General features: G+C 38.9%; 1 protein-coding gene and 1 long non-coding RNA gene across 8 annotated transcripts in view; one reads left to right on the top strand and one right to left on the bottom strand.

Moving 5' to 3' along the window:
• LOC124636725 (amyloid-beta A4 precursor protein-binding family A member 1-like) overlaps window positions 1-24,105 on the top strand; it is a 132,378-nt gene that overhangs the window by 104,477 nt on the left and 3,796 nt on the right. For 4 of the 7 annotated variants that reach the window (XM_047172973.1, XM_047173304.1, XM_047172894.1 and 1 more), the window contains 16 exons: window positions 79-255; window positions 1,225-1,374; window positions 1,911-2,106; window positions 2,883-2,992; window positions 3,387-3,483; window positions 4,981-5,089; window positions 5,814-5,878; window positions 5,960-6,039; window positions 15,432-15,551; window positions 15,838-15,874; window positions 16,372-16,508; window positions 20,221-20,226; window positions 21,034-21,288; window positions 22,505-22,687; window positions 22,997-23,135; window positions 23,554-23,747. In XM_047172973.1, coding sequence (XP_047028929.1) covers window positions 79-255; window positions 1,225-1,374; window positions 1,911-2,106; window positions 2,883-2,992; window positions 3,387-3,483; window positions 4,981-5,089; window positions 5,814-5,878; window positions 5,960-6,039; window positions 15,432-15,551; window positions 15,838-15,874; window positions 16,372-16,508; window positions 20,221-20,226; window positions 21,034-21,288; window positions 22,505-22,687; window positions 22,997-23,135; window positions 23,554-23,747 — 2,055 coding nt within the window. Of the gene's footprint in view, window positions 1-78; window positions 256-1,224; window positions 1,375-1,910; window positions 2,107-2,882; window positions 2,993-3,386; window positions 3,484-4,980; window positions 5,090-5,813; window positions 5,879-5,959; window positions 6,040-15,431; window positions 15,552-15,837; window positions 15,875-16,371; window positions 16,509-19,446; window positions 19,603-20,220; window positions 20,227-21,033; window positions 21,289-22,504; window positions 22,688-22,996; window positions 23,136-23,553; window positions 23,748-24,105 lie in introns of all 7 variants that reach the window. The other 3 variants (XM_047173381.1, XM_047173231.1, XM_047173151.1) reach the window with 3 other exon arrangements.
• Window positions 3,760-7,170, bottom strand: LOC124637117. Its single transcript, XR_006985183.1, has 3 exons — window positions 6,975-7,170; window positions 4,944-5,091; window positions 3,760-4,171 (listed from the first exon to the last, which is right to left on the bottom strand). It is a non-coding gene; the product is annotated as an uncharacterized LOC124637117 (long non-coding RNA).

The following is a 24,105-nucleotide window of genomic DNA, read 5'->3' as shown; positions in this document are numbered from 1 at the left end:
CTATTTACCTTTTAATCATATTCTGTGGACAAAAGACATCTTATACTAAGGTAATATTTTTTTTCCTATCAATTCCAGAGGGTAGTAACAGAAAGCAGAGACATCTCTCCGCCGTCAGGGTCCGCGGCCTTCGACTACTTGTACGAGTTCTCGGAGACGCGGAAGGTGCTCGAAGAGTTCTTCAGATGTCCCACAAACGCGGGACAGCCGCAGATCAACAACTTGATCGCCAATGATGAGATTGTTAACTTTCAGGTAAAAAGAAATTTTCGTTGTATGTTTTAGTCAATAATCCATTTCTTATTTGACAGTTCAATTAAAATATTTATTAGACCCCTTTGCGTCGTATCACCGAACATGATGAATGAAATTAAATGATCAGATTTCAGATGTTATGTCATTCAGTCGTCTGAAAGTGACTGTTATTTATATGTACAGATATTCTCATTACTCCTTTCAATTAATCCGTTAAAATGGTTTTTAATATTTTTTTGTTATTAGATTTTTTATTTTAGCTTATATATGTCACCGGAAAATAACAAGATCCGTAAGTTTATCAATTTACTAGGAAGTTTATAAACTTTCGTAAGATTCTAAACGGAAGATAAATTGTAATATTTTACGTCCACATTTTCGTAAATTGATAAACTTACTGAACTCACTGGTAAAATAATAAGTAAGCAGTAACCAAACGCTACGCGCGATCTGATTGGTTGGCTGTCACGTGTTACTTCTCCTTCCTCGCGGCCGCCATTGCTGGCCACGGAACATAAACAAACCGGTTTGCTCGTGCGTTTTTATTAGTTTTGAATGTTGAACTGTGTTGCAACTATGAAAAATAGCTTTATTTTGTTAAGATTATCTAGCAGTACCCATAATGAGTGACCTACAACATATATAGGATAGTGTGGTAAATGCTAGAACATTGACCAATCAGAAAGCAGTGTGTTATTTTACGTATTTCAAAGATCGTATATTTAAAAGTTTCTGTGATTGGTCGAACCATATAAAATCTTACGAATAGATATTTGTTAGTTTATAAATTTACCGTATGACGTCGGAAATTGATAAATTTACGAAAATGTGGACGTAAAATATTACAATTTATCTCCCGTTTAGAATCTTACGAAAGTTTATAAACATCCTAGTAAATTGATAAACTTACGGATCTTGTTATTTTCCGGTGACATATATACTAACTGAGATATAATTTTCTGTTTCCAGGAGCTAGACTATGAATTACGGCGTCAACCCCAAGAATGTCCGTCAGAAAACGGGCTGGAAGGTGGCAGCGAATCGGAGTGGCCGCACGTGCCCGACACGCTCGACTCTCCACACACACCACATAACCACACCAACTTCTTGGGCCTGCAGGTAAGTTATTTACTACCCATATAAGGAAAGTTGTTCCATGTAGCAGGCAGTATGGATAGGTGACCATTTTTTGGTAACCTTTATTGTTCATATAGCACACGGTAAGTACAATACAATAACTGACAATAAGAGAACATCACAATACTCAGATCAAGGCTACCACACACATGCCGGCGGCAATGTCGCTCGGTTCATGCCGAGCGGCTGAGCCGCTGGCGGCTCACCGCACAAAATCGCCACGCATCATTCCGGTTGTGACAATCAAATAGCACGAACTGATGCGGCACAAGCTGCGCAACCCCCGCACACCCAGCCGGCCATGCCGGCGGCTCCTATGTGCGGTAAAGCCGGCGGCTTTGTATGCTGCTGGGTGCATGGCGGTACTGTGTGTATCGACATAATTGGCGCAGCGCTGCCTGACAACTTGAGTGACGGACGGCACTGCGACACATTACTCGTTTTTACTTCCCAAACTCAATTCGAATATTTATTGAATTACAATTTTTAAAAACATCATCATCAACTTCCTCCCCCAGGTGCGCTCAACCCAGCAACCCGGCACATACAACACGCCGAATGTTCGCGAGCTCTCCGTAGGCGCTGCGTGGAGCGGCTCGGGCTCGCCGGCGCCGCGCGACGTGCCCTTCGCGCTGTCCACCGACTCCAGCGACAGCGCCAGCGACCGCTCCCTGTCCCTCATGCTCATGGAGAATGAGCTGTCTGAGATGAAAGGTAGGAGCGTTAAAGTGGGGTGGTTAAAGAAGTGTTTTTACTATTATGTTATAGATCTTGGGAACAAATGGTCCAATATTTAAGTAATTGTCGCTGCAAAAATTGTGTGACAATGTCCCGCGACACGTAGACCCGTCATGGTCAGTATGTCGGCCGTGGTGGAGTAGGGCTGACCTCACAGTAACGCGCGCTCTGGATAAGCATTGCGTGCACCTGTCATCGAGGCACAACAAAGGTCGTGCGTGTCGACGCTCGCAGAGCACTCGACTGGCGACAAGATGCGAATATCCCAAGCGACGTCGAACAACTTCGTGCGCGATACGAGGCTTTCGTGTCAATCGACTGAGTCGCAGAACTAGTATCTTCTAGTGAAAACGCGGCTTTACTATCAGTTTAGTCACACCGCGCCTGCGGTGTGACTACAGACTATTAGGTTACAATCTTAATCTTGTCTTGTAAGTTTTACCGATCCACTCTAATAATCCTATGGTAATTATTTCGATGATATACGTTCCAAATCTTCAATGTGCTTTCACGGATGTTTTACTTCCACTGTCTTGCTTAACACTTGCTTCTTGTTTTTTCTCTTTCATCAATTTTGAAGTACCTAATGATGACCTGTAAGGTCCGTATTACAGAAAAAACACTCGGCTTCAAATTGATCAGTTCCTGTAATACGAAACCTTTTATTGTAAATAACAATGTAAATATTATAAATACAACATCCTCTCTCCAACCAAACTACTTCTACAATAATTTCAACCATTTTGTTACAGCAGTGGTTATGGACACAAACCGCGTGGTGGTGACGCACTTACCCGTGGTGGAAGACGGCCTGTCGTCAGGACATGCGTCCGATACTGACAACAATAATCAGATGATACAGGTTCGTAAAATGGTAGATGGTTGTGTGCTAGTGCCATTCAGAACCTTATAATATGACTATGGATGTACATTCATAAAAGTTGAAAATTGTGTCAAGTTTTAGGTTAATTTCAGAAGACAAATATTATTCATGGTAGTTAGTTATTCAAAATTATTATTAAGTACTGTTGCGGTTGTAGTATAAAGTATCAGTAGTTCGCGCCAAATTAAATGGCGGCTCTCAACTAAATTTTGAGCATAAGTACGTAGGTGTTGCCTGCTGATACCTATTCCCGCATCTCAACCGCATATACCGATCTACAAATGATTTCTAGAGCGACTTGCGCAATGTTTTGGGCCCTCATAGCATAAAGGTAGATTTACCTACATATTTTAATTGTACCATTTTGTTTCAGAATCATTCAGTAGTGATAAAGGAGATAGTGGAGAACGGTACGAGCACGGACCCTCACGTGTTGTCCGATGCTGACTTACATTCACTGGATCCTTTAGGTGAGATATAAAAATACAAGTACAATTAGTTGTTGGCTCATATATGTATAGGTGATTAAAAGATCCGAATTTATGGAGCTGCAAGTTGAAAGTATAATTGTCAAAATATGTTTAGTTGATAATACAGTCTATTGAAATGAAATTTAAAGCATAGTTGTAATAATAACAAGGGAAATATGTTATTTCCATTATTTGGGTTCATGTTGTCGATCACCGCAGTGTTATCTGGAAGTATACTAATAAAAAGTATATTTTGTGATTTTAGTCATAAATAAATTTCGGGTTTAAGAAACTTTATTCTCAATAAAAACATACAATGTCACTTACTTGAGAACAATACTAAGAAAATAAATTTTATATACAGTTCATCATCATCGATCAGGTACAGACTACTTACATAAACGAATAAATTCACCCATCTAATGCAATCATTTCCCCTAAGTGATTGATTTGCAATTATGTGTTCGCTAAGTTGGGTTTTGAATGCACTAAAAGAGTTTAGCTTTCTTATACAAGGCGGTATCTTGTTGTAAAGTTGTGCTCCTTCAAAAGTCAGGTTTTTTTGCCATAGTTGGTTCTAATTTTCGGTAAGACTAGTAAGCTTTTAATTTTCATATAGTATTTCTTTTGCTAATATTAGTAAAATAACTTATTGAGGACTGTGGGTAACTGCCACTGCGCGGTGCCACTGAAAAATGCGGGAAATCCTTATAAGCATATGTATGTATGCCGCCCGTAAAAGCATATAGAAAGTAGTGAAGAAGGGTGGGTTGTTTTGTTTCAAAGTCAAAGTCAAAGTCAAAGTCAAATCATTTATTTCATTTAGGCCTTTACAAGCACTTATGAACGTCAAAATTATAACTAAGTTTGATTCTAGTTGCCCATTCCAAAAGTAGCTTCCTGTGGAGAAGAACGGGCAAGAAACTCCATGGTTACTCTTTTTTAAAAATAATATAGTATTACAATTTGTATGTATTGATACATACAGTAAAAGCATGCGAAGATCATGTAGAATCGCAAAGACAAATGAGGATAAAGTGACAATTAAAATGCTACATGGTGTTCACATTTACAAATTGGTTTATATTTTGGTACAAAGTTACAACAAATAATCAAAAGATGAATACAATTTTATTTGCTGGTGTAATTTTAATTTGTTAATTAATTAGATATTGTCAGTATCTCCTATGGAGCAGGACCAGCATGTTTCCAAGCATTTTTATCTTGAATGTAATCTTCTAATTTATAATATGCTTGCTTACAAAGTGTGGCTTTTATATGAGTTTTAAACCGCATGTCATTGAGTTCCAGAATGTTGTCTGGTATTTTATTATAACATTTGACACATCGTTTGTGGGCTGCCTTTTGTAAACTGACGTTCAAAAAGTGCTGTTTTTTAGCAAAGTTTGAATAAGCGATTTTAGATCTAGATTTTCCTATAATTAAAAATGAAAACTTACCTGTGTTTATATTTGAATAGCAATGTTGTCCCCTTAGTGTGCAGCGAGTCAGCGCCGCCGCCGCCCGCGCCGGCGCCGCACCGGCCCGCGTCGCCCGCGCTCACGCCGCACCACCACGCGCACCACGACGACGTCTACCCGCCACGGTCTGAAACTCTTACACTCTCATACGCTGGAACATTTCAAGCTACAGAATCTTCGATCTTAAAGCCTCGTTTCCACTAGGCAACATTTGACGCGCGACATGTTGCTCAACATGTTTCGCAACTTGTTGAATGTTGACGCGGAACATTTGTTTAACAACGTTGTCCACACATTCTCAGTCATCGACAACATGTCGCCAGAGGAAATTGCACGCGTTGCGCGCTGGACGAAATACGGACATTGTTGTGCGTCACGTCTCCACTCGACAACAATTTATTGATGCTCAACTAACGATGCACTTTAAACAAACAACAAGCCGCGCGTCATATTGCGCGGCAGCTGGCAACGTCGCGCGCTGCTGTGCATTCACGAGTCGCGCGCCTAATGTTGCCTAGTGGATACGAGGCGTTAGCTACCTGTTTGCCTGTACCTGTAACAGTTTTAATGTAGGTACGGATAGTCCTGCGCATGCGCGACGTGTCCAATATTATATTTTTGACTATGCTATAACGTCTCTAGACATAACTGAACTAATCTGGAATGGGCTCATAAGATAATAAGCGCAGTTTTCCTACAATATTTTAAACCAGACAACAATACAGGAGTGACAACTGGATAACTGACGGCGTCACTACCAAAATGAGAAAAAAAACGAATTCCACATTTTTTAATAATTTCCTGATCGTACTATAACATTCCCTACTCCTGTACTCCTTACTTTTACAGCAAAAGGCCGTCGTCTGCGCAGAGTACAGAATCAGTTGAAATCAAACCAGCCAGTGGGGACGAAGGTATAACTTTGTTGTAAATAAACAAATACCTAAATATTTGAAAAATATGTTCTACGTTTTCTAACATAGTAAATATTTCAGATGAAGCGGACACAGATCTTGAGACAGACAGACTACTGGGTCAGCAGAGAACAGACGATCAAGGATTCTTTGATGATAAAGTGAGTACTTACATCCATAAATAATTTCTAAAGCAATATTAATATTAGAAAGAGAAAATCGCAAAAACAATTTTGGCGTACAAATTGACAATTATTCCTTCTTATTTTTACGCTCAACCTCAATGTCTAGTTATAAGATTCGTAGAAACGGCTCTTGGTAATTGTTTAGCAAATGACAAATTCGGCCTAGATTTTTGGCATTCCGTTTATTACTGTAGGACATTGCTGAGAAGACTCCTATAATCTTAGTAAAAACAAAATAACAATCCATAGATATAATGAATAATAAATCCATAAACACTCCTGCACAAACAAACCACAAACTACAGAAATCTAACCATAAAGATATCATTAACAACTCTCGTCATATGACCTTCAAAATCAATGGCGGTTATAAACACCATATGCTAAAAGCATAATTGTACCTACTTTGTGCTATATGAACGTTACCACGTCCATATTTGTACCATAAAAGGTTCGCGACCTTCACCATTAAGGAGTCAGAAACCTCAACACTTGCCGTTTTAAAGTAAAATAGGAAAATAACATATGTGCAAGTTTTTGGTATTTGATTTTGTCCTTTAAATAAACGGTGTTTTGTATTATTCTTAGAATGCATTAAAAATTTAGAATCACCAAAAAGGACGATGGTTATTTTTTGTTAAATTATTTTATTAAAATTAATTTAATTTTTTACCACACAAAAACAGTTTGGTAAACCCAAAACTATGTATCTCAGCACTACAAAGTACTCAACCTCTCAACACAATTTTGAATTGTTTTAGTGTGGGCTTATTGATTGCATTTAAAATATTAAAACAAACATTAGTCATACACTATTATACATACATTAGACAAACAACAGTTCAAAATAAATTCTTCAAAATCCAAAACAATAACTTCAATGGAATCAAAACAAGTAATTAGGTACCTACCATTTCATCACACAAAACTACTATCAATATACTCGTAAATGCACCGTGTGATATCAACCTGTTATTAATTAAGCCAAGAATACCGCCTACACATTAGCGCGATGACGCAATCATCAGCTGTGAGTATAAACACAAGTCGACTCAGCGTCGCACGCGCACTGACCTTGTACGACTATTATTATTGACAAAGATTATACCAGAGTAGATGGGTCTGTATTGTGCCTAATTGGGTTGAGACTCTGAGAGGACGACCTCTTGGGCGTTGCAGATTTAGAAGGCGTAATAATATTTAATGTGGCTATTAAATACATCGTCTTTTGTTTTGTTTTCATTGAACATCTGACTAGGTAATGTAGTCATGATCGTGGCGTAGTCATGATCAGCTACAATTTTTTTTACTATTACAAATCTTCTTATCGAACGATTAGGTAAACACTACATAAGTATTAATTTGTAATGTGTTTATCTATATCACGTAAGCGTTATCAAACAATAAACATTTATCGTGTAGTGTAGTGTAACTATAAACAAACAGGTATGATATTTACCGATGATTCATTACAGAAATTGATTTGCTACAGCTTTTCCTCAAGAAAAATCGTTCAAGAGTACGTAGAGATACGCACATACGCATCTGCAGATTTCCTTAATCTTTGGCCACCCGTCTGTTTACTTAGCATAACACGGTGGAGAGTCAGTATAGGCGTATAACGCGAACACAACACATTACTTCACTAATCTTTATCGCATGGGAAATGACCAACTGCACTGATAACAACGTATTTAACGCCCAGTTGGAACTAAGTCTACCAGCCGTGTAGACGTTCAAAATGAGTGAGGACGAAAGACAACCCTGTTTAAATGAGACTAAAGGTGAAATTTCAGTGGATAGTGAAAGTAATTTAAATGAAGTGAGCAACGTTGAAGACATAAATTGTATCGTTCCTTTGAATGAAGACGAAGTCAATTCAAATGATAAAACTATAGACGATATAGATGTTAATATAAAATTAGATAGTGTTAATAGCAGCGTTTTACCTGAAATAAAACGCATATTAAATACTTACCTTATTTGAAGCTTACTAGTTAGAGATAGGCACCTACGTGTTTTCCGCTTTTATCTCCGTCCTTTTCTACCCCATATCTTGCATCTCTCTCGCACACCGACCAGTTTCACTCCCCACCAGGCAGGAGGCGACGAGTGTTCTCGGCGGCCACAGTTCGTCATTGAGTCGAAAACACCAGGCAGAAATTAAAATGTAAGCTTCAAATAAGGTAAGTATTTAATATGCGTTTTATTTCAGGTAAAACGCTGCTATTAAATTCTTGACCGTTATTTGAAGCTTACTAGTTTGAGACGTGTTTGTTATCGCCTGGTGGAAGTGGACGCCAATGTGAGTAAAAGCACAATGAAATTGTGTATGTAAATAGGTACTTAGGTAAACGAGTAATCACATGTAAGTATGTGTATTGCGTCCTGGAATACTAATGTAATAAAAGTTAACTGGTACTGGTACTCAGCTACATCCTGTTAGACTGGAAGCCGACCCCAACATAGTTGGGAAAGGGGCTCGGAGGATGAGTAATAAAAATTAAAAGAGAGATGCAAGAACAAAAGCAAAATTGATTTCATTTTCTAATAGTAATTAACAAAAATATTGCGATACTTCTTAATAACAATAGTAACAAAAATATAGACATTAATCAGCTGGATTAATTAAATAATCGAGATAACTTGCTACTTCTATTTAGTGGGTATCTTTCTCTTCTGTAAAAATGGGCAAATGTATTGCCTGATCGCCAATTACCCTTGGCTAATATATCGTCCAAAGGTATATTGTCAACACAGATTTTGACGCTACCGCCGAGTGGAAGCTTCCTGGGGTTGTAGTTATTCCTGCCTCTTTTAACAATGTCTTAATCCACCCGCAATCATCGTTCGGGTGCCTGCCTTTAGTTGGCCTCTAACAGATATAAATAAATTTAAGGAATTAGCCGATGTCCGTCTATCTTCTAACAAGGCTTTAGTCTTTCTGACCCAATACACTGGACTTAGATTTATATTTTCCTGATTATCCATCAAACAACAACCCGACTGCCTATGACTAGAACTGTCGGTCTTAGAGCCAAAGACTGGCCATAAGATTAAATTATCTTTGTTGTTTTTGAAATGTTCTGGGTCTATTGCAAGCAAGGAAAGATCATGGACTCGCCTTTCCGAAACAAGCTAGCAAAAGAAAGAGCAGCAGTGTGCCTGGAAGTTGCAAAAGGATTATTCTTGTCTACGTTTACTGCACTTAAGTAGGTTACCAATTGGTCAATATTCCAGATGGACGGCTTCCCGGGGAACAGGTTTGCTCAGCGCTACTGATTTTAAAATGTGTCCGACTAGAACGTGTGAACCTAGCTCTCCAGTGGTTTCTGCATTGCATAGTGTAGCTATAACTGACTTGTGTAATAAAATAGTATTGTATGCTAGTTTATTTACTATGTGTAAGTCCGCAAAAAAAAAATTGGGTAAGTATAGGTCCAAATAGGGATTCAAGGATTCATAGGATCCAATTTCATACTTTTCGCCCCAATTTAACCATCGACTCCAAGCTGATTGATAAGTCTTGCGTGTGGATTGAAGAAGACTTCAGTCGGAGAGACTCCTTGTCCCTCCCCCCCCCCCTCCCCATTTCCTTGACCTTGGCAGGGGGTATCCCCGTTGCTGTGTCTATCGGTTTCTGCTCGAGGTTCATCACTGCTAATAATCGGGACTTCAAATCTGCTCGCCAAAATACCTGGTGCCACCGAAGGAACTACTATGAGATTAACTCCCGTTCCTGAATTGAGATGACTGAGGACTTACGGTATAAGGTAAGGTGGCGGTAATACCCATGCTAGCGGGTAAGTCCAAACTTGAGAAAAAGGGCATCGTGGAACCCCGCTTTCGGGTCCTTCAGATCTAGGGGCACGTAGTACACAACTATGTATCCCTGGGCTCGCTTCGAGGGAAATAGGTCCACTGCTGATACAAGATGCCCCTCCGGTGGAGGTTTGTGTCGGGAGAGATGGTCTGCATGACTGTTGAATAGGGCTGGTATATGATTCACGACGTGATAGATTTGATACAGCTCGAGATAACTGAATACTTTGTACGTCAAGTTCGGTAGGCTCCTTGATAGGGTGCCACCTTGATTTCTTAGATATGACACTGCAGTCCCATTTTTGCATTGAAAAATGGCTGTTGATCTCCTTAGCAACTCGCCGTGATTATCCAGTTAATACTGCAAGCATCTCTTTCAGATCGCAGTGAAAGCCTTTTTCTCTCTTGTTCCATGAACCCATTACGGGAGTTCCGTTCAGTTGTGCCCCCATCCTACATCGGAGGCGTCCGTGGTTATAAGGTGACAGGGAAGTGGCGTATGAATATCCAAGGTTTGGTGGCAGCTGATCAGCCACCACTTTAGATCTGCTAAGGCATCTGCTGGTAGGTTCAACATTGCTATACTCCATTCACCGAGCCGTGAGCCCACAATGTAACCAAAGAATGACACTTTTCAAAATGGTGGGTATAACCCGACCGATGACAAAAACGTCACATTTTTATGTAAAATGTTCTTAGTATCTGTGGTCTTCAATTAAGTAGGGTTCTATGTATGACAGTCAAGACTTCTAGATTCCTTTTACATGTAAACGATTTACTACATATTTAATTAAAATTAAGAAAACAATTTACGGCATTTATTATATTTGATTTCATATAAGTTTGAAAAGATTGCATAAGTTCCACAGACATCGTTCTAAAATATAATTTCTAATGTTGTCAGTATATTACTTTCGTAGTTATTTTTTTTTAAAATATGATCATTACTTCAATCGTGACTTATAAGAACCCTTTTTATGGTTTGTTCACCGTTTGGCTCACGGTTCCATGAATAGGGTAGGTATAGATTGCTGTTTAACACTGCATTGAGGAAAATGAGGAGAGCCCGGTAATGCAGTCTGCCGTATGGGACAACAAAAACTTGCGAAGTTTAAAAGTCCTATCAAGCTATGCAGGCCTTCTAAGTTTGTCGTGCTGTTTGTCACGTAGTGCGTTTTGTCATTATCTTGTTGATAATGCTTGCGATTTATTCACTTGCCATCCAAAACGTGGTGCAAATGATCCCAAAGTAGGCGAATATATCTTGGTGAGCCACCAGAAAATCGAGATACACAATTATAAGTAACCCTTGAGTTTTCAAAGTTTGAGCCACCCAATTGGTCACTGTGGCGAAGGTCTTGGGTGCCGTGCTTAAGCCAAATGGTAGGCACGTAATCTGAAGCAGTCTTCTTCTGTATACTAGTCGAAGAACATGTCTGTGACCTTCGGCTAACGGAAGGTAGAAGTAAGCCTGGGCGAGATCCACTTGCACAGCCATTCGTCTTTCTGAAGAAACTCTAGCACCCGAAAAACATTTATTAAACTGAAGGGTTCCGTAATTATGAACTTGTTGAGAACCTAGAGATTGAGTATTGGACAGTTCTTTCCGTCGCCTTTCGGGCACAAGAAACATATTGGAAAGAAAGCTGGCAGAATTTGCAACTATCAATAGAACTTTTTGTTTTATCATTTGGGATATGACGACATCCATCTCTTTGGACTCTCTGGTCAAATCATGCATTATCTATCAAAGGTGGCTTTTGGCCAATGGTATCCGATACCCAGTTATTATTTTTGACAAGAAAGGCGGAGCTCCCATTTCTTTCCATTGGTCTTGATATAATGTTAGGCAACCCGCCTCGAAAGTCATAACTTACGTGCCTTGTTGGACGCATCAAAGTCCGCCTGCGGTCCTGGACGCTTTGTTTCGTCTGTTGGACATGGTTCCTATTGTAATTTACTCGTGATGTCCCAAGGGAGCTTTTAGAGTTTTGCGTCACACGCCATTCAGCGTGAGTGTGATTACCATTTCCCTTCGAGGGAAGGTTATAATGGCGACTCTTCGAAAGTCGATCCAAATAGCCACCCTGCGAGGGTAGATTGCAATGATGGTACGACCCGAAACATGCATGATTGGTACCCTGCGAGGGTCCGTGATAATGAGCCGACCCCTGCGGGGGGTGGCTAGTATACTTACTGGTCCCTGCTTTGTAATGATGCTGCGACTCGCAAAATGCAAGATTGGTACCCTGCGCGGGTCCGTGATAATGAAACGACCCCTGTGGGGGGTGGCTAGTATACTTACTGGTCCCCACTTTGTAATGATGCTGCGTCTCGCAACATGCAAGATTGGTACCCTGCGCGGGTCCGTGAAAATGAGCCAACCCCTGCGGGGGGTGGCTAACATACTTACTGGCAGTCCTAGGCGGAGCGTACCAAGTCTTTCAAGGCCGAAAAGCATCACACGCCGAGATAATGAGCCGACCCCTACGGGGGGTGGCTAACAGACTTACTGGCAGTCCGAGGGGAGCGTACCAAGTCTTTCAAGGCCGAAAAGCATCACACGCCGAGATAATGAGCCGACCCCTACGGGGGGTGGCTAACAGACTTACTGGCAGTCCGAGGGGAGCGTACCAAGTCTTTCAAGGCCGAAAACCATCACACGCCGTGATAATGAGCCGACCCCCATGGGGGGTGGCTAACAGACTTACTGGCAGTCCGAGGGGAGCGTACCAAGTCTTTCAAGGCCGAAAAGCTTTCTTGACACCATCAGCCCTCTTCAAGTGCGGTAGTGATCAGTCCGAACTAAGGAGATGCTGGTTGGACCGCACCTCACACCATTCTTTTTTGTCAAACCGTTGAACGCCTTGCAGGATTGAACTAGGGCCACAGGTGCCTTAGGAACTTCGGGCTTGCTTTCTTTTCCATAGTCACGTGCACGGGCTGTGGTAGCTTTATTATTTACCGCATCTGTATTTGCTTTATAGGTCACTCATTCTGAAAACAAATTACTGAAAAAAAAAAAAAGTACACGGGAGAAACTCGTGACAAAAAAGGGGTAGATGTACAAAATATTAACACTTGATTTCGCAAAATCGAATATCGAACGGTAAAACCGTTAACAAATTGTATAAAATATTATAAACTCACCTGTGTTCTGCGAGAGCACTGAGTTTATTTTTCAACGAAATACTACAGCGGTTGGTTAGACCAACCTTCTCGGGCGGAAAACAAGACGCCAATGACGAACTGTGGCCGCCGAGAACACTCGTCGCCTCCTGCCTGGTGGGGAGTGAAACTGGTCGGTGTGCGAGAGAGATGCAAGATATGGGGTAGAAAAGGACGGAGATAAAAGCGGAAAACACGTAGGTGCCTATCTCTAACTAGTAAGCTTCAAATAACGGTCAAGAATTTAATAAAGTGTTAAATGAAGAACCAAAAACTAGTGATAATACAGAACATAGTGATGATATAGTAAATGAAGACTTGAGTGAAAAGGAAGTGGATATTAAAACTCGTAATGGTAGTGAGTCAAATGATGTTGGCGTGGAATCAAATGATTTGAAGGAAGCCAGCGATGATTCAAGCGTTGAGGATACGAATGGAGAAAAGGTGATTTAGCTACTTTACATATTGTTCGAAGCTTGTTTAACTAGATTCGTTTATACATACTTGAAACATGGCAGAGATGTATGTTTAACCGGTAATTTAATGAGGTGTGATATATGCCGTACATATTTGAAATTAAATCTCAACTGACTCTAAGCTATAAGATGCTTAAAAATTTTTATTAAAAAGCCACTAAAAAAATGTAGTTTTTTGTACGACAAGTCTTCGGTGCTGACAGTTTTTGCGTGAAATCGTCGCTCGCGACAATTTTGCACGCTTTCTCTTAGCGGTAACGACCGATAAGCGCTTGATATAACAGTGTTTTATAACCAAATTATATGAACACTCAATAATATATTATTATACCACTTTATACAAACTTAAAGTATCTATAAAAACTACAATTTAATACACTAAAATACGCAACATATATTGATACTTCATGAGAATAAAGAAGAATTGCATTAATACCATATTTGGAAATACCGTTGAGATCCATTACTCTTGTAGAAAGCGTAAACTGAGTCAGGTTGAACGTAAACATGGGATGCACTGGTGCACTACTTAAAAGTATGTTATGCATCGCTTCAGTGAGAAATACGTACCTACATCACATTTGTTATCAAATGGTGAACTATAATTATTCTTACCTTGCGTCCTATAAGACTCAATTATTTCTGTTTAATAAAATATTAATCTTATTTCCAAAGCTGTGTCCAAAATTAAACACTATTGGCCTTACTACAAAAACTTAAACACCTGACTTACATTTGTCTAAAAAAATTGAGTAAGACGGTATATGCTTATGTACCATAAGAATGAATACTGACTTTAGTGGATAGGTATGTGTTGTAAAACAAATGAAAGATATGTTATGTAAATCTACTTTGAACTGTAGCGGTAATTTTGGTATAATGGTTTCACCTATCAGTTTGCTACTTTGTTTGTATTTTTCGAACCGGCATTAAATACGCATTTATTTAAACTTCTTTTTTCTCGCGGGTTCATTCCCATTTTCAAGTAAGTTTTAATATTCTTTGAAACAGTATGGATCTAAGACAATTTCTTACCCGATCTCAGTATCAATATCCTTTGTTTATCGGGTCTGAGAAATGTAGCGTTTAATTCCAAGAGCATATAAAATCTCTTACAGATGTATTGATGATAACTATCTAAGGTAGTTAACATGAAACATGGTCTAGTTATTTACCTTCTCATTTGACTAACAGCAACAGACTATCCTTAACGATTTTTCCTTTTAACGACTGTACTTATATCTGAACTAATTAAAGCTACCACTTAAAAACTCATACATTGCAACAAAAGCGTCGCTTGCGCATTTGAACGACAAGAGGACAAGTCGTCTGACCTGATGACGTATTTAGAGTTTAAATTGATCAGTTCTTGGTAACAAATATACTGAACTGATTTGTATGAACAATGACGAATGGAATGTGCTGTGTGAATCAGTCGTTCATCGAATTTATGAGCAAGAAACGGAAAGTTATAATGGCAGATTGTAAGTACATGATTCTGTCAAATTATGTTTGTGAAATATGTATTATGTCCAAATTAAATAATGTAATAATGTCGGGACACCTTTTCACACACGGTCGGTTAGCCCCATGGTAAGTTATTTATTAACTTGTGTTATGGGTGCTAACACAACTGATAAACTACATATAGCTACATATATAGATATTTATAAATACATATCATAACACCCAGACCACGGCCAACAAGCATGCTCATCACACAAATGTCGACCGACTCGGGAATCGAACCCGGGACCTCAGGTTCGGCGGTCCGGCATGATGACCATTGCGACATCGAGGGCGTCAGTAAATAAATTAACTATTCTATTTTTAGATTAGGGATCCGGTACATCTATTTCATAATCTCCCAGTGTCAAGGTATTCTTTACTCTCTTCCCCCAGGGCTGGCGCAAGCCGAAGTCCCGCACGGTGATGCCGGGCGGCAGCGCGGTCGCCGCCCGCTCGCCGCACGCGCACGACGCGCACGACGCGCGCGACGACGACGCGCTGCATAACGGAAAGGTATGCCATTCTTATTTAACCATCTTGATTACCAAAAAATATCATTTTAAGTAGGTGTCTGTGCAGGCTGTTATGAAAAGTCAGACTCGCCATGCAGTCAAAAATGACAAAAATCTTAACGAATCTGTTTATCTATCTGTGTAATAAGTAATAATATCTAATCATGGTTCCTACGAAGAGATTCTTGTTCAAAAATCTACACTCCCCCAACTCATTTAAAACTAGTGCAGGGAAAGTATTTTATGAATAGAAACAAATATTTAACGATCTGCTTTAACTTTTTCAGGACAAAGATGCGAAGAAAAAGAGCAAAAATAAAGAAGGTAAGTTAAATAAATATCTTTTACAATAAAACATATTTTTAGAACACAGTCCACTAAATCGATTTACCTCTTTCACGCTGCTCTTGGATTTTGTCCATGGTGAGTTTCTAGATGGTAATGGATATTGAGTCTTATTTGGATAAGCCGAAAGAGCTTTGTAAAAATTGTACGACTTGACCATATCAAAAGTTGCATAACTTTACCCGAAATATAAAATCGACCTTCTTTTACAAAATCTGGCATTTTAATATACTTTTCTCCGATAAAAATTGCCCCTAAAAATGGTCATTGGCACTACTTGTCCTACTCAGATAAAAAGTTAGCCTATAGCCTTCCTCAATAAAAGGAGTATCTAACATTGAAATATTTACTAAATCGATCCAATAGTAACTGACAGTGCTAGTTCAGCTTTAAAAAACAGTCATACATCTAACCTACTATCACGAAAAATCTTGACAGAAATATTAGTTAAATCAGTACTACATTCTATTTCGCAGACGTAACCCGTTCAGTGCTCATAGAAGGCGTATTATTCCGTGCTCGCTACCTCGGCTCAACCCAGCTGGCATGCGAGGGTCAACCCACCAAAGCTACCAGGATGCTTCAAGCTGAAGAAGCTGTCTCCAGGATTAAGGTATTGTATAAACATCGATATTTATTTTTATTACTAATCCTTTGAAACCCATTTCGTATTAAAACCTTTTAATTTTTTGATATGACTAACCTATAACAAGTTATAGATATGTATATTTATGTAATTGAGAAATTAATTTATCTAAAGTTTTTTTTACTCTGGTAATTAAATAGTGTTGCCACTAATTAATCTCCCATAGGGTTGCTAACTTCCGTGTTTAATCCTTGCATTCTCATAAAGACACAGTTGAGCAACTTACCGTTTGCCCGTGTGAATCGGTATTAATGTAAAATGTTTGTATCTTATGTAGATGTTTATTGAGCGAGAGCATGAAATTACTTGTCACTTGCTGTCCCACTCTGACTGTAGCACTCTTCTTGGCAAGACGACTTTGGTTCTACAATGGCATGCGAAAATATATATAAATTCTATAACAAATATGATGACCAAAAATTTCACAAGTGAGATAAATTTTCACAAACCAATCCAAATCTTGTCCTTCCGAAAACTATCACACTTGAGAAGTTCAACTACATATTTTGGGAAAATCACATGACCATTGTAATTCTAAAGTTCGATAAAAACCAAATACTGAGTACAACACTATTATACCGACTTCCAACACCTCTAGTCGAGCTACAATATCGATACTAGCTACGCTGTCACAACTCTACTCAAACGCGTGAAGCGATACTGGCACGCAACTTCTTCCAACTGTTTGCACGCAACTCTCCTATGTTCTAATGTTTCACGGTCATCCTGTAAATATGTAATTTCATGCTCATTAGGATTAGTGTATTGAGAATGCTAGTGGGATATCCTTCATACCCTTTATATAAACGAACAAAACAATATTTAGATGCTAGAACGTTGACAGGACTTTGCCCTGTGTATGTTTAATTTTCAAATGTTTTGAGCCATCCACGACCTGTCCGCCAAACCGTTTGAGCTCTTATTGACTTGGCACTAGAGTATTTTTTTCAGTGTGATCCTCACCCCTCGACCCGACCCAAGAAGATTGTCGGATCCCGTATTGGCCGGCTAGCCTCCTCTGAAAATGTTTGTTTATCTGTCGCTTACTGTTCCGCTTGTCGCTAATGCTTTGTATCATTTGAGCCGACCACGGCTCCGTAAGGTAAGCTCCGAGTATGCGATCATATTGTGCTGTGCTAGACTTTTACCTTGGCATGTTCCGATTTCGGGCTATTTACGAGTTACGACCGTACTTTCACACCGAGTTATATTTACGATCATTTTTTTTAATTCTTCTTCATTCGTAAACTAGACTCGATGGAAAATCAATAAGAGAAAGTACGTCACTAACTGGTACGGAGGCTTTTTTATCCATGCACTATTTCATAATATGCACAATATAGCATGTAACATACCCGATTCACACCGGCTGAGGTGTCCGGCCGACGAGGCACACACCGCGGAAGGCTTAGCTACGCACATGGAATCCCTATTCTAATGTTAAGGTTAATTCGTTAGGTTTGCTTTCATACTAACGACGGTGGATCGCTCGCTTCTCACATAATCATCGTGTGTTTGTATTCGAATTGTTTTGCTTGCTTTGCCGCGAAAATTTTCATCTTTTGCTATTGGTTTGGTTGAATGCGTTTGGAAAGCAAGCCAAACAAAGAGGTGCTTAAAAATTATAAAAATGCAAGAATTTACGTTGCGCCGTATCATAGATAATCACGCGCAAGTTCATAAAGTTTTGTCATTACGAATCAAATATTTACGTTTTTAATCGACATCAAAAAGGAAGGTTTTCAATCGACATTACTTATGTATTTTTTATTATGAGAAATCCGTGTCAACTGTAGCAAGTTTTTCACCTTTGCGGCTTAAAATATTGAATTAAATCCACGAGGTTTAAGGAAACATCAAACGCAATAGTAAAGCATCTATGGGCACATCCTGTGTATGTAGATAACTCTTATTTTAGCTCAGTATATCAATTAGAAACAGGAAACATTTTATCAAAACGTGTTATAACGACAACAGTTAATTCGTTTACAATCCGATCTTACATAAATACTACCTACTTACGAAATTGGATTTGTCGACTCGATAACGCACATGTAAACTAATACCTATTAGGCTAGCCGCACACACTCAATAATATTGTCAATGCAAGATTGTCAAAATCTTCATCAATAAAATGATCCCCGCACACTACACAATATTATTGTCAATTTTTCATGGTACAATCTGACTCAGTCGCTCCGCAGCTAGATTCATGTGCGCACGTTGAACATAATGGAAAGAAAGAAAAAAGTCGTTGCATTGAGTATTGCATTAATTTTACTAACTAAAAAAAGGCAATCAAGAAAGAAACGATGGATTAAGGACTGGATGAGAAAAAAGCTGAGTTAAATCACTTTAATTTAATAAATGAACTACGTTTTTCCGTAAGGGTACTATCATCAACAGTATCAATACTATTTTCGCTTTGGATACTGTTTTCGTCTTCCATTTTGAACAAGTAACACGAACGTCCACCTGCCTTGAAATCTTTTCCTCAACTAGAATATTGCCGCGCGGCCGCACACGTCAATATGATTGACAATACCCCTGCCTCCCCCCGATATTGACGTGAAAAAATCTGAATTTCTGGATAATCTACAATATTATTGAACAATACCGCAATACAGGCCGCACACACACAATATTATTGACAATACGTACTTTATTGACAATATTATTGAGTGTGTGCGGCTAGCCTTATAGAATTCTAAAGTTCACTGAAAGAGTCGAAATGTCTTCGAAATACAACCTTCGTGAAGTTTAAATAAACTATAAATGAAAAGAAAAAAGTTACAACCCTAAAACAAAAACAAAAAAGAACCTTCCAAATTCAAAAATTCAAAAAAACAAATCGAATACCAACACGTGAGAGCGTCCGAGGAGGTTAGCCGTGGCAATGTCGCAGTGGGGATGCGACGGGCCGTACTCCGGCGTGTACGCAGCTCCGGCCGCCGTCTTCCGACTGTCGTTCCTGGGCTCGGTCGAGGTGGACGAGGACTCGCGAAGACGCAAGAAGCGCCCCAAAAAGAACATGGTAGAGGAAGCCGTCACTAAGATCAAGGTGGTTTGGCTGACATATTTTGTTTAGGCTCTCTGTTTTGCGTGTTTTTGTTGGGTATTGGATGTTTTAGAAGTTTTTAACCAACTTCTCTAACAGGATGAGGTTTTCAAGTAATTGGGATATTTTTTGGCTATTTGTATTGGCAGTACCACTGGCGATAAAAGTCCAGTTAATAGAACTGGTCATATTTAAAAATGCATAAACTTTTTCACGATTCTTAACAATTAGATACTTGTAGAGTTTATTGTAAAACTTCTAATGCATTTCAATATCCAATAAAAACAGTAACAAAAAAATATGAACGCAAAGAAATGCGATGGATAGCATAATACAATGTCTAATGTCGAAGCAAATCATAAATTGGTATCAAAAGTCAGAAGTAAAATAAAAAAGTAGCGTTGGTAACACCAAAAGGTCAGTGTTGCTAGTTAAATATACGAAATCATTCGATTGTGTGTATGTTGTGATGTTTTATTGGAGTTAAATAATTACCATAGCAATATAATTTATTTTTCCTGAAAAGTAACTCCAATGAAATATCTACTCCTAAGTGTTGCCATATCATTATACCTACTAACATTATATCGTATTTCCCTTTGCGCTGTCTTGGGTAATCAGGCTTTGGTAAGTGTCTAAATTCTAAATTAACTATTTGATGCAATGGCGGATTCATAGGACACTATCATCCTTTATTTATTCATTGCAAGTCTTTTCAAAAATTCTATCTCTTCTCTATTTCATTCTTCTTATTTTGTACTATCCCGTAATCCGCCATTGCTACAATAGGACAGCAATATTAATAAATCTACTTCATATCGTTAACACATACAATTATTATTACTGAACCATATCTGAACAAATCACAAAAGACCCCCTTGTGTTGTCCTTTCAAGAGTGACAAGCACTTTCTATCATATTGCTTACTGAATTGCATACTAATTAAGTCAGAACAATCTACTTACCTACATTGTAGGTAATGCTACTGAAAAATTCCAATTCTAATTACATATAAGGCATATGTTTAGTAAGCTATATGAGCAACTATATGAGAAATTACAAGCTTGAGCTAAAGAAGTCCCTAGTTGCTGTGTGCAACCAGTCATATCACTGTGTCAGCTTGCTTTGGTGTCATGGCGTCGGTTCTTTTAGGTTCCAACGAAGCATAGGCATTTTTTACTCTCCCTTCTACTATAAAAGACACTGGACATAACCCTTCATGGCGTAAAAAAAGTCGTTATTCCAAACATAAATTTCAATTTGGCAAGATAATTCGAAACGTCTCGCTTTCGAACTTCGAACACTCGCTCTTGTTTGGGTCTTTAGCTTAGTTTGTGCCTCATAGAATCAGCCATGCAGTAAAACCCAGCTTATCGTACTATGGAGAAGCCGGCCTTTAAAATTCCATATCACAGAATAAATTTTACATTCTAGGCTCCTGAAGGCGAAAACCAGCCAAGTACAGAAGTCGACCTATTTATTTCTACGGAGAAAATAATGGTTTTAAACACGGAATTGAAGGAAATCATGATGGACCATGCGTTGAGAACTATATCGTATATAGCTGATATTGGAGACTTGGTCGTGTTGATGGCAAGAAGAAGGTTTGTTCCACATGAGAATGACTCGGATCAGCCCAAGTTGAATCGTACGCCCAAAATGATATGCCATGTCTTTGAGAGTGAAGAGGTAAGTTTTTAATCTTTGGTTATTGCTTTAGAGATAGGGATATAGACTGTCTTAAAGAATCATTTAGGTATGAGATAAGTGTTGCATTTAGTGAGTGATTATAGACAGTGCTTATGAGACGTTGAATTATCTCTAAAATTAATTGAGCTGTGTACCATTTGTCTCAGACTTGAAGAAAAAATATTATTTAATTTTGGTAGTTTGGTAATACAATTACTGATTGTGAGATCATTATCTCAGTAATATCTTGCAGTTAAAATTTCTAATAACTCTTATGGCCTTACTACAAAAACTTTAACCACTGTTTTACACTTGTCTAAAAAAAATGTGGCTCCAAAATGAACCATATGTCAACGTCATAATTTGACATTTTTTTAGACAAGTCTTAAACTGACGTTAAAAAGTTTTTGTGTTAAGACGGTTAATATTTACGGTGTCGAGATGGTGCCACTAGTAACCGTAAAAGTAATTAAGTAAAAACCGGAATCTTCATATTCCAAGAAGTTTAAGGCACACGGCACGTTTAAATGAACAGTGAATTTAATACAATTCAAAAAATAAATAAATAGTGGATTGTTATTCTCTCGCAAGTAAAATGGTAAGATTTTTAGTAAAATATTTATTTATATTACATGTTATAGTTACAAGTGTAATACATGCCAGCAAAACAAAAAGGGCCTTAAGTCTCTATAGACTGAGATAACGGAATTAACACTCACAGTATAAAACAGCTCTAACCTCAAATCATATCTCGACGAAATTATGTAAACATTGATAACGCTTATTTACTCGGAACATCTTGATGTCATTTATATGCTTATTAGTCGCAAGACCGGCCGTGTTAACCATATAATTATTTTTCATAAAAATAAAGAAATGTTTTGTGAAAGAAACACATAATTAACGAGTATATTTGCATCACTAAATAAAATCTCTAGTGGTATATTTTGAATGATATGTAGGTCCTTCTAAAAATGTAAGTAACACAACAAAATATGATATTCTATGCTCGTAGGTACTTCATGATAAATGCGCAAACTATTAGCTTGACAGGATACCCGTACCGTGTTACCCCTTCGGTCTATCGTTACAGTTCCTTTTCACAAAAACTAATATTCTCATTTCAACTCAACTCTAACTTTCTACTCTCCTAATACATATTATGCTATTACAATACTTTAGCACGCTCACTTAATTCCATTGGAAATTGTTCCAGGCCCAATTCATAGCGCAGTCCATAGGACAGGCGTTCCAAGTAGCCTACATGGAGTTCCTAAAGGCGAATGGCATAGAGGACCACAGTTTCGTCAAAGAGATGGACTATCAAGAGGTGCTGAACAGCCAAGAGATATTCGGAGACGAGCTACAAATGTTCGCTAAGAAGGAATTGCAGAAAGAGGTAAGTTATTACAGCCTAGAAAGGGTTTTGTCGCCCAATTTCTTCAATTTACAATGCAATTTAGCACGGAAAAAGTTAGGCAGAATATAAAAAAGACAAGCTTGATATACTTCCCCAGATAATTAATACAGAGTTAAGACATAGATGGGTCTCCCTTATGCTGTCAACTTAGGCAATTTTTCAAACTGCTATATGCACATTCTATTGAGTCTTTGCTGTCCAAAATTCAACCTTAATTGGCTGTAAGAAAGTTCAACTTCCAAAAAGTCAATATTCATATACTTCAGTAATAATACCCTTGTGCTGCAGGTGGTGGTGCCGAAGACGAAGGGCGAGATCCTGGGCGTGGTGGTGGTGGAGTCGGGCTGGGGCTCCATGCTGCCCACCGTCGTCATCGCCAACCTCGCGCCCGCCGGCGCCGCCGCCAGATGCGGACAACTTAATATAGGTAACTAACTCCCCACAAGTAGAAAAAAATGACTTTTAAAACCAAATTACCAATCACGTTCACCATCCTTTGACAGATGTGTCAAAGAACCCGAACGCCCATAACTTAGTTCACATATTTTATCATTTCGAACGTTGATTTTTCTCTATTCAAAAAAAGAGAATCAGTTCATGCAATCCAAAATTACCACCGATTTCTCGAGAAGTGTCGCTGTACTTTGGCCTATTTCGCGTTGAACTGTTGAGAGAGTTGATGGGAGTCGGATTAGATGTGTGACCTACATATAATCAGGCCCTACACTTATCGTTTCCCGACACGCTCTTCGCCAGTTTTTATTTTTCAAGTAATAATTTCCCTATGGTAAAGTTGACTAATAAGGCATTTACCATCCCTAACAAAACCAACTCTTCTTTCCCAGGAGATCAAATAATCGCAATAAACGGCGTGAGCCTAGTGGGTCTGCCATTATCGACCTGTCAGACGTACATCAAGAACTCCAAGCAGCAGACAGTTGTCAAGCTGACCGTGGTGCCCTGCGCCCCGGTCGTCGAAGTCAAGATCAAGCGGCCTGACACCAAGTACCAGCTAGGATTCAGCGTACAAAATGGCGTGGTAAGTAACTTCTTCCTTCCTTGTTCCCAGGTTATTTGGGGTCGGCGAAATACGTTTTTACTTTTTCCAAGTTCTCTATTAGACGTCATGCTAACATCCATTTCCTTCCTATTCATGTCCTCTTTCGGGCAGTCACTGCTATCTCTCCGTCTCCTTCCATATTCATACTTAACGCACTCTTTGCAGGCGTTTCACGCCTTGTCATCACGTCGATAAATGCTGATCTCCCATTTTCTGCCATTGGCTCTACTGTCAGGCTGCCTGTGATATACTTTATCCATCTTAGTTACTTTACACATCCTTTTTTGTTGGACTGGGGTCATCCTGATGGATTTCCTTCGCCTGTGGAGAGGCGGAG

Source organism: Helicoverpa zea, chromosome 1, assembly GCF_022581195.2.
Source record: "Helicoverpa zea isolate HzStark_Cry1AcR chromosome 1, ilHelZeax1.1, whole genome shotgun sequence".
In the NCBI taxonomy this organism is placed as follows: domain Eukaryota; kingdom Metazoa; phylum Arthropoda; class Insecta; order Lepidoptera; family Noctuidae; genus Helicoverpa; species Helicoverpa zea.
Note: the sequence above shows the minus strand (reverse complement) of the source record. Positions and strands in the feature narration are given on the sequence as shown.